We start from the raw sequence: 11,146 nt of genomic DNA, 5'->3' as shown, positions 1-11,146 counted from the left end.
TCCTGATTCTCCCTTGTCCTGATTCTCCCTTGTCCTGATTCTCCCTTGTCCTGATTCTCCCCCGTCCTGATTCTCCCTTGTCCTGATTCTCCCTTGTCCTGATTTTCCCACGTCCTGATTCTCCCTAGTCCTGATTCTCCCTTGTCCTGATTCTCCCTTGTCCTGATTCTCCCACGTCCTGATTCTCTCTAGTCCTGATTCTCCCTTGTCCTGATTCTACCACGTCCTGATTCTCCCTTGTCCTGATTCTCCCACGTCCTGATTTTCCAATGTTCTGAAATTGAGGTGAAAAATACCTACTTACCTAAGATCAGGAGGCAGGTGCTCTGACGACCACCTAAGTGTCCTCGGGTGCTGTGACGACCACCTAGGTGTCCTCAGGTGCTGCTCCTGAGTGCTCCTCGGGTGGTAGGTGTCAGTCTTCGGTGCTGAGGCGGGGGTCGAGGCTGGACCGCGGATTTTTACGGTCCCTGGATCGGGAATTTTTGATAGTCCTGGACAGGGAATTTTTGCGGTCCCTGGACCGCTAGACGGTTCGTAGCGGCCCATAATGGGTGAAACGTCGTAATTTGCGGTCTCTGGACCGCTAGACAGTTCGTAGTGGTCCTTAGTTCGCGAAACTTGGTCCATGGCATCTTTTCTCTCGCCTCTTTTCGCCCAACGTCTCTTAAACAAGCCATTCCTCTTCCTTCTGCTATTCCCGTTCCTCTGTTTCCTCCGTTTATCTTCCTGTTTTGCTTTCTCCCGTTCGCCGTTTTCTTTATTCTTCTTCTGTTTATTATTCTGTTTTATCTTTGTTTTATTGCCGTTTTCATTTTCTTTACTCTTCCTTTGTTCGCTCTTCTGTTTTGCCGTTTTATTTCTGTTTTCTTTCACCCGTTCGCCGTTTTCTTTAATATGTCTCTGTTTATTATTCTGTTTTACCGTTTTATTGCCGTTATCTTCAATATTTTTCTGTATATTCTTCTGTTTTGCCGTTTTATTGCTGTTATCTTTTCCCCATTCCCCGATTTCCTTATAATGTCTCTGTTTATTCTGTTTTACCGTTGTATTCCCGTTTTCTTCCTCCCATTCGCCGTTTTCTTCATTTTCTTTATTCTTCCTCTGTTTTACCGTTGTTTTATCACCGTTATCTTTCCCAGGTGTTTTATTATCGTCTTCCGTTTCTTCTTTCGTATTTCTCTGTTTTTCTTCCGTTTTTTCTCTTTCGTCTCTCTGTTGTCCGCTGTTCTCTTCGTCTCTCTCTTTATTCTCTCTCTCTTCTGAGTCTCTCTTTCTATTCTCTGTTTTCTCTCTTACTGTTCTGTTTCTCTTATCTTTATTCTGTGTTTGTTTTCTGTTGCTCCAGTTTCTTTTTTTCCCATTATCCGTTCCGTTGCCTGGCTGGTTCTCCCGTTGTTTATTCCCGTTTATGGCTATTACCTCTGTTCCTTCTTCCTTCTCTTCTTCCTCTTCCTTTAGTCTCTCTCTTCCTGAGTTTCTTTTCTCTTCTTTATCTCCTTCTTTATTCTCTTCTTTTTCTCTTATTTCCTTCGTTCTCCACTTCTTATTCTCCTTTGGCTTATTATCTTCTTTATTCCCCGTTTTCTCTGTTTCCTCTCCGTTATTACCGTTTACTTGTCTTCTCTTCTCTGTTTCTTTATTACCGTTTTCTTGTCTTCTCTTCTCTGTTTCCTCTCCGTTATTACCGTTTTCTTGTCTTCTTTTCCCAGTTTCTTCTCCGTTATTACCGTTTTGTCTTCTCTTCCCTGTTTCTTCTCCGTTATTACCGTTTTGTCTTCTCTTCCCTGTTTCTTTATTACCGTTTTCTTGTCTTCTCTTCTCTGTTTCCTCTCCGTTATTACCGTTTTCTTGTCTTCTTTTCCCAGTTTCTTCTCCGTTATTACCGTTTTGCCTTCGCTTCCCTGTTTCTTCTCCGTTATTACCGTTTTGTCTTCTCTTCCCTGTTTCTTCTCCGTTATTACCGTTTTGTATTCTCTTCCCTGTTTCTTTATTACCGTTTTCTTGTCTTCTCTTCCCTGTTTCTTCTCCGTTATTACCGTTTTGCGTTCTCTTCCCTGTTTCTTTATTACCGTTTTCTTGTCTTCTCTTCCCTGTTTCTTCTCCGTTATTACCGTTTTGTCTTCTCTTCCCTGTTTCTTTATTCCCGTTTTCTTGTCTTCTCTTCCCTGTTTCTTTATTACCGTTTTCTTGTCTTGTCTTCCCTGTTTCTTTATTACCGTTTTCTTGTCTTATCTTCCCTGTTTCCTCTTCTTTATTGCTTTCTCTCTCTCCATCTTTATTGTTTTTCTCTCTCTTCTTCTTTCTTCTATTTTCTTCCTTCCCTTCATCCATTATTCTCTTATTGTCTTCCCTCGTTATCCATTCTCTCTCTTCCTCTCTTTCTTGATTTTCTTCGCCTTTCTTTGCCTCTCCTTCGTTATTGGCCGTTGTTTTGTCTTCCTCTTTCTTTGTCGCTTTTTTCTTCACCTGTTTCACTTCCTTCTTCTTGTTTTCTTCTTTCTTCTTTCTTACGAGGTTTTCCTTATTTTCTTCTTTCTTCTCTTCTTTATGTCTCTCGTTATTAGTTTTTTCTTTATTTTCCTTCTTGTCTTCCTCGTTTTCTTTATTTTCCTTCTTGTCTTCCTCGTTTTCTTTGTTTTCCTTCTTGTCTTCCTCGTTTTCTTTATTTTCCTTCTTGTCTTCCTCGTTTTCTTTGTTTTCCTTCTTGTCTTCCTCGTTTTCTTTATTTTCCTTCTTGTCTTCCTCGTTTTCTTTATTTTCCTTCTTGTCTTCCTCGTTTTCTTTATTTTCCTTCTTGTCTTCCTCGTTTTCTTTATTTTCCTTCTTGTCTTCCTCGTTTTCTTTATTTTCCTTCTTGTCTTCCTCGTTTTCTTTATTTTCCTTCTTGTCTTCCTCGTTTTCTTTATTTTCCTTCTTGTCTTCCTCGTTTTCTTTATTTTCCTTCTTGTCTTCCTCGTTTTCTTTATTTTCCTTCTTGTCTTCCTCGTTTTCTTTATTTTCCTTCTTCTCTTCCTTCTCATTTCTCTTCTTTCCTTCTTTCTTCTTCTTTCTACTTTCTTCTTTATCTATTTTATCATCTCTCTTCTTTGCTTCTCCATTTTCTTCTTTGTCTTGGCTTGTCTTGCTTGTTTTGTCTTTATCGTCGTCTCTCCCTTCCCCGTTATCGCCCTTTGTCTTCTTCTCTCCCGCTTTATTCCTCGGTTTTCTCTGTTTTTTTGGTTTGTCATCTTTATTGCCTGTTTCTTTATTCCCTTTTTCGTCTGCGCTGAATAAATTGTCTTTATTCTTTCTTCTCTGTGTTTTTTTCTTCTCTTCCTTCTTCTCTGGGTTCTCCTTATTCCCTTCTTTTTCTTCCTTATTCCCTTCTTTATTTTCTTCCTTATTCCCTTCTTTTTCTTCCTTATTCCCTTCTTTATTTTCTTCCTTATTCCCTTCTTTTTCTTCCTTATTCCCTTCTTTATTTTCTTCCTTATTACCTTCTTTATTTACTTCCTTTTTTCCTTCTTTATTTTCTTCCTTATTCCATTCTTTTTCTTCCTTATTCCCTTCTTTATTTTCTTCCTTATTCCATTCTTTTTCTTCCTTATTCCCTTCTTTATTTTCTTCCTTATTCCCTTCTTTATTTTCTTCCTTATTCCCTTCTTTATTTTCTTCCTTATTCTCTTCTGTTTCATCATCTTCCTTATTCCCTTCTTTATCTTCGTCGTCTTCCTTATTCTCTTCTTTATTTCTTCTCCCTTCATCGCTTTTATTAGCTCTTCTTCCCATCTTCTTTCCTCCTGATTTATTATCGTTGTCTGTTCTTTCGTTATTTTTGTTTTTCTTCTTTAATTCCTGTTCTTTATTCTCCTTTATTTCTCGTTCTTGACTTTCTATGTCATATTTATCATCTTTGGGGTTATTCCTCTTTATTTCGTCTTCCTTCTTCCTATTCCCTTTCGTTTTGGGTTCTTTATTTATCTTTCCCTTCTTTGTCTCCATCTTTATCGAGTATTCGCCAGTTCCTTCTCCTCTTCCCTGTTTATCAGTTTCATTGCCTTCTTTATCTCCATCTTTATTGTCGTCTCCTGTGTACGTCCTCATTACTGTGTGTTTACTAAGGGTGGATAGAGGGAGGCTGATAATCTCTCTCTCGCTCTTATCGCTTCTTTCTCTCTCCTTCTTCGCATTTGTTATCTGTTGTTCAATCTCTCTTTTCTTCTCCTTTCTTTCCCGTTGCTTTCCCCGTTTTCCTGTTTGTTTTGCGTCTTTCCCTTCCCTCTTCTTCACATGGGTTTTCCTGTGGGTTATTCTCCCTCTTGTATCTCCCTCTTTATCACGTTTTTTGCTAGTTATTCTTCTTTCTTTGGCTGTTTTTCCTGTTTTATTGTTTGTTCTCTTAGTCTTTGTCTTCTTTATTCTCTCTTCTTTGTCTTCTTCGTTGCTTACCATCTTTCTCCTCCTCCTCTTGCTTCTTCCACTCTTCTTTTCATTTCTCTTCTCTTTCTCTCTTCTTATTCCTCCTCCTTTCAAGTCATGTTTATCATGTCTTATCGCTTCCCTCTTTATCCAGTCTTCCTGTTCACTCTGATTATCACTTTCCTCTTTCTCTCCCATTCTGAGTAAAATCCAGCGCACTGTATCACCCGGGGGTGTTGGAGATGGTGTTGGCGAGGCAGAATGAGGAAGAAACGAGTGGTGGAGGCGACCCTGGAGGTAGAATGATGGAGGAATGGAGGGAGATGAGTCCTCAGAACCTCCAGTGTTGGAGAGTGATGAAGAATGAGGGAGAAACGAGTGGTGGAGGCGACCCTGGAGGTAGAATGATGGAGGAATGGAGGGAGATGAGTCCTCAGGACTTCCAGTGTTGGAGGTTGATGGAGAATCCAACTGGGAATTGAGGGAGAGATGCTGGAGATTCAGGAGGAGATCCCCCAGCATCCCCCGTTGGAAGTATACCCCAGAAGGTGTCCCTGGTATACCCAAAGGGTATTCCTGGTTGTAGGGGTATTCCCCAACACACTGGAGGTGGAGGAAGGTCTGGCCCTCCATCTCCAACAGTCCTCCAGCATCCTCATCTGTGGAGGAGAAAATTGAAGCTTTTTAGAAGCTGATCAAGAAAACTGAATTTTTGAAATGTTATCGAAATCTACAAAATTTTAAATTAAAAACAGAGTGAGGATGTTACTACTACTGTTACTACTACTGTTACTACTACTGTTACTACTACTGTTACTACTACTGTTACTACTACTGTTACTACTACTGTTACTACTACTGTTACTACTACTGTTACTACTACTGTTGCTACTACTGTTACTACTATTGTTACTACTACTGTTACTACTATTGTTACTACTACTGTTACTATTGTTACTACTACTGTTACTACTATTGTTACTACTACTGTTACTATTGTTACTACTACTGTTACTACTATTGTTACTACTACTGTTACTACTATTGTTACTACTACTGTTACTACTATTGTTACTACTACTGTTACTATTGTTACTACTACTGTTACTACTATTGTTACTACTACTGTTACTACTATTGTTACTACTACTGTTACTACTATTGTTACTACTACTGTGACTAGTGTTACTACTACTGTGACTAGTGTTACTACTACTGTGACTAGTGTTACTACTACTGTGACTAGTGTTACTACTACTGTGACTAGTGTTACTACTACTGTGACTAGTGTTACTACTACTGTGACTAGTGTTACTACTACTGTGACTACTATTGTTACTACTACTGTTACTATTGTTACTACTACTGTTACTACTATTGTTACTACTACTGTTACTATTGTTACTACTACTGTTACTACTATTGTTACTACTACTGTTACTATTGTTACTACTACTGTTACTACTATTGTTACTACTACTGTTACTACTATTGTTACTACTACTGTTACTATTGTTACTACTACTGTTACTACTATTGTTACTACTACTGTTACTACTATTGTTACTACTACTGTTACTACTACTGTTACTACTATTGTTACTACTACTGTTACTACTACTGTTACTACTATTGTTACTACTACTGTTATTACTACTGTTACTACTATTGTTACTGCTACTGTTACTACTATTGTTACTGCTACTGTTACTATTACTACTACTGCTACTACTGCTGTTACAACTATTGTTACTGCTACTGTTACTACTTTTGTTACTGCTACTGTTACTACTATAACTACTGTTATTGCTATTACTGTTACTACTACTGTTACTACTATTGTTACTAAAACTGTTACTACTATTGTTACTACTACTGTTACTATTGTTACTACTACTGTTACTACTATTGTTACTACTACTGTTACTACTACTGTTACTACTACTGTTACTACTACTGTTACTACTATTGTTACTACTACTGTTACTACTACTGTTACTACTACTGTTACTACTACTGTTACTACTACTGTTACTACTACTGTTACTACTACTGTTACTACTATTGTTACTACTACTGTTACTACTACTGTTACTACTACTGTTACTACTACTGTTACTACTATTGTTACTACTACTGTTACTACTACTGTTACTACTGTTACTACTACTGTTACTACTACTGTTACTACTACTGTTACTACTACTGTTACTACTACTGTTACTACTACTGTTACTACTACTGTTACTACTACTGTTACTACTACTGTTGCTACTACTGTTACTACTACTGTTACTACTACTGTTACTACTACTGTTACTACTACTGTTACTACTACTGTTACTACTACTGTTACTACTACTGTTACTACTACTGTTACTACTACTGTTACTACTACTGTTACTACTACTGTTACTACTACTGTTACTACTACTGTTACTACTACTGTTACTACTACTGTTACTACTACTGTTACTACTACTGTTACTACTACTGTTACTACTACTGTTACTACTACTGTTACTACTACTGTTACTACTATTGTTACTACTACTGTTACTACTACTGTTACTACTACTGTTACTACTACTGTTACTACTACTGTTACTACTACTGTTACTACTACTGTTACTACTACTGTTACTACTACTGTTACTACTACTGTTACTACTACTGTTACTACTGTTACTACTACTGTTACTACTACTACTACTGTTACTACTACTGTTGCTACTACTGTTACTACTACTGTTACTACTACTGTTACTACTACTGTTGCTACTACTGTTACTACTACTGTTGCTACTACTGTTACTACTACTGTTACTACTACTGTTACTACTACTGTTACTACTACTGTTACTACTACTGTTACTACTACTGTTACTACTACTGTTGCTACTACTGTTGCTACTACTGTTGCTACTACTGTTACTACTACTGTTACTACTACTGTTACTACTACTGTTACTACTACTGTTACTACTACTGTTGCTACTACTGTTACTACTACTGTTACTACTACTGTTACTACTACTGTTACTGCTACTACTACTGTTGCTACTACTGTTACTACTACTGTTACTGCTACTGTTACTACTACTGTTGCTACTACTGTTGCTACTACTGTTACTACTACTGTTACTACTACTGTTACTACTACTGTTGCTACTACTGTTACTACTACTGTTACTGCTACTGTTACTACTGTTACTACTACTGTTGCTACTACTGTTGCTACTGTTACTACTACTGTTGCTACTACTGTTGCTACTACTGTTACTACTACTGTTGCTACTACTGTTACTACTACTGTTACTACTACTGTTGCTACTACTGTTACTAATACTGTTACTACTGTTACTACTACTGTTGCTACTACTGTTGCTACTACTGTTACTACTACTGTTACTACTACTGTTGCTACTACTGTTACTACTACTGTTACTACTACTGTTACTACTACTGTTGCTACTACTGTTACTACTACTGTTACTACTACTGTTACTACTACTGTTACTACTACTGTTACTACTATTACTACTATTGTTACTACTACTGTTACTACTATTACTACTACTGTTACTACTACTGTTACTACTACTTTTACTACTATAGTTACTACTACTGTTACTACTATTGTTACTACTACTGTTACTACTACTGTTACTACTACTGTTACTACTACTTTTACTACTATTGTTGCTACTATTGTTACTACTACTGTTACTACTATTGTTACTACTACTGTTACTACTACTGTTACTACTACTTTTACTACTACTTTTACTACTATTGTTACTACTACTGTTACTACTATTGTCACTACTGCTGTTACTACTATTGTTACTACTACTGTTACTACTAATGTTACTACTACTGTTACTACTACTGTTACTACTACTGTTACTACTATTGTTACTACTATTGTTACTACTACTGTTACTACTACTTTTACTACTATTGTTACTACTATTGTTACTACTACTGTTACTACTACTGTTACTACTACTGTTACTACTACTTTTACTACTATTGTTACTACTATTGTTACTACTATTGTTACTACTACTGTTGCTACTACTGTTACTACTACTGTTACTACTACTGTTACTACTATTGTTACTACTACTTTTACTACTATTGTTACTACTGTTACTACTCCTGTTACTACTACTGTTACTACTACTGTTACTACTACTGTTACTACTACTGCTACTACTACTGTTACTACTACTGTTACTACTACTGTTACTACTGTTGCTACTACTGTTACTACTACTGTTACTACTATTGTTACTACTACTTTTACTACTATTGTTACTACTACTGTTACTACTACTGTTACTACTATTGTTACTACTACTGTTACTACTACTGTTACTACTACTGTTACTACTACTGTTACTTCTACTGTTACTACTACTGTTACTATTGTTACTACTATTGTTACTACTACTGTTACTACTACTGTTACTACTACTGTTACTACTGTTGCTACTACTGTTACTACTGTTACTACTACTTTTACTACTATTGTTACTACTACTGTTACTACTACTGTTACTACTACTGTTACTACTACTGTTACTACTACTGTTACTACTACTGTTGCTACTACTGTTACTTCTACTGTTACTACTACTGTTACTATTGTTACTATTGTTGCTACTACTGTTACTACTACTGTTGTTACTACTGTTACTACTACTGTTGCTACTACTGTTATTACTACTGTTACTACTACTGTTACTACTATTGTTACTACTACTGTTACTACTACTCTTACTACTACTGTTGCTACTACTGTTACTACTGATGTTACTACTGTTGCTACTACTGTTGCTACTACTGTTGCTACTACTGTTGCTACTACTGTTACTACTGTTACTACTGTTGCTACTACTGTTACTACTGTTACTACTACTGTTACTACCACTGTTACTACCACTTACTACTACTGTTACTACAGCTGTTACTACTGTTACTACTACTACTACCACTACTATTACTATTACTACCACTACTACTATTATTACTATTACTACCACTTCTACTATTACTACCACAACTACAACTATCAATACTGCTACTACTATCACTATCAATACTATTACCTTCATGGGATGAATCATCGCATGTTGGATAGTAGTCAGCATCCTGGCGATGTTTCGCACAGTGTAGAGTTTTATCAAGCTTTATTGTGGTGATAAAGCTCTACACTGAGAGAAACGTCGTCCCAATGAAAGGTTCTCTTATAACCATGACAACCACAGTTCCCTGACTACTGACAACCTGACAACCACAGCTCCCTGACTACTAACAGCCTGACAACCCCAGCTCCCTGACTACTGACAGCCTGACAACCCCAGCTCCCTGAAGACCCTGGCTACTGACAACCTGAGCTCCCTGAAGGCCCTGGCTACTGACAACCTGATAACCCCAGCTCCCTGAAGGCCCTAGCTACTGACAACCTGAGCTCCCTGAAGGCCCTGGCTACTGACAACCTGATAACCCCAGCTCCCTGAAGGCCCTGGCTACTGACAACCTCATGAACCCAGCTCCCTGAAGGCCCTGGCTACTGACAACCTCATGAACCCAGCTCCCTGAAGGCCCTGGCTACCGACAACCTCATGAACCCAGCTCCCTGAAGGCCCTGACTACTGACAACCTGACAACCCCAGCTCCCTGAGGGACCATAGATATTCCTTTGAGATTCTGACAAGAAAGGAGCTTTTGTTGTCAGAATATGGTAGCATTCTTGCAGACATCTGAATATTACTGTGAAGAGGGTGGAAGAAGGGAGGAAGGAAGGAGAAAGGGAGGGAGTGGAGAGAAAGGGAGAGTAAAGAGAAGAGAGACAGAAATAAGAAAATCCCTGAGACATTATTTGACTTAGAAGAAATGAAGAGAATAAGAATGTGTCAAGAAAGAGGGAATAGAAAGGAAATAGAAGAAGGGAGAAATTGAAAGAGGAGTAGTGATAGAAGAGGAAGAGGAGAGAGAATATTTAATAAAAATTATCAAAAGGTAAAAAAAAATGAAAATTGCGGAAAGTGGGAAGACAGAAACGAATGAGAGGAGAGAGAGAGGAGAGAGAAATGAGAGTAGCGAAGATGGGGAGGAGGAGGAGCAGAATGCATGAGGAGGAGATAAAAGCAATGATGATTTGTGATAATCTTTAAAGAGAGAGAAATCTGAACTTTTTTGAACTCTCGGTTATAAACTGTTCTAGACTGTTCTGAACAGTTCAAGATTGTTATAAACACATACACATTAGCAAGGTTACCATGGGCCCCACACAGTAACCACACACACACACACACACACACACATTAGGAAGGTTACCATGGGCCCCACACAGTAACCACACACACACACACACACACACACATTAGGAAGGTTACCATGGGCCCCACACAGTAACTACACACACACACACACACATTAGGAAGGTTACCATGGGCCCCACACAGTAACTACACACACACACACACACACACACACACACACACACACACACACACACATTAGGAAGGTTACCATGGGCACCACACAGTAACCACACACACACACACACACACACAAACACATTAGGAAGGTTACCATGGGCCCCACACAGTAACTACACACACACACACACACATTAGGAAGGTTACCATGGGCCCCACACAGTAACTACAAACACACACACACACACACACACACACACACACACACACACACACACACACACACACACACA

At 38.1% G+C, this 11,146-nt stretch overlaps 1 protein-coding gene across 1 annotated transcript in view; it reads right to left on the bottom strand.

Annotated features, from left to right (window-relative positions):
* Positions 1-300: 300 nt before the first annotated feature.
* LOC128704832 (axoneme-associated protein mst101(2)-like) overlaps positions 301-11,146 on the bottom strand; it is a 58,102-nt gene continuing 47,256 nt past the window's right edge. The window contains exon 3 of the mRNA XM_070104409.1: positions 301-5,060. Coding sequence (XP_069960510.1) covers positions 301-5,060 — 4,760 coding nt within the window. The remainder of the gene's footprint in view (positions 5,061-11,146) is intronic.

This window comes from Cherax quadricarinatus, chromosome 91 (assembly GCF_038502225.1).
Source record: "Cherax quadricarinatus isolate ZL_2023a chromosome 91, ASM3850222v1, whole genome shotgun sequence".
NCBI lineage: Eukaryota > Metazoa > Arthropoda > Malacostraca > Decapoda > Parastacidae > Cherax > Cherax quadricarinatus.
The sequence above is the reverse complement of the archived record's forward strand: the minus strand, read 5'-3'. Positions and strand labels throughout refer to the sequence as shown.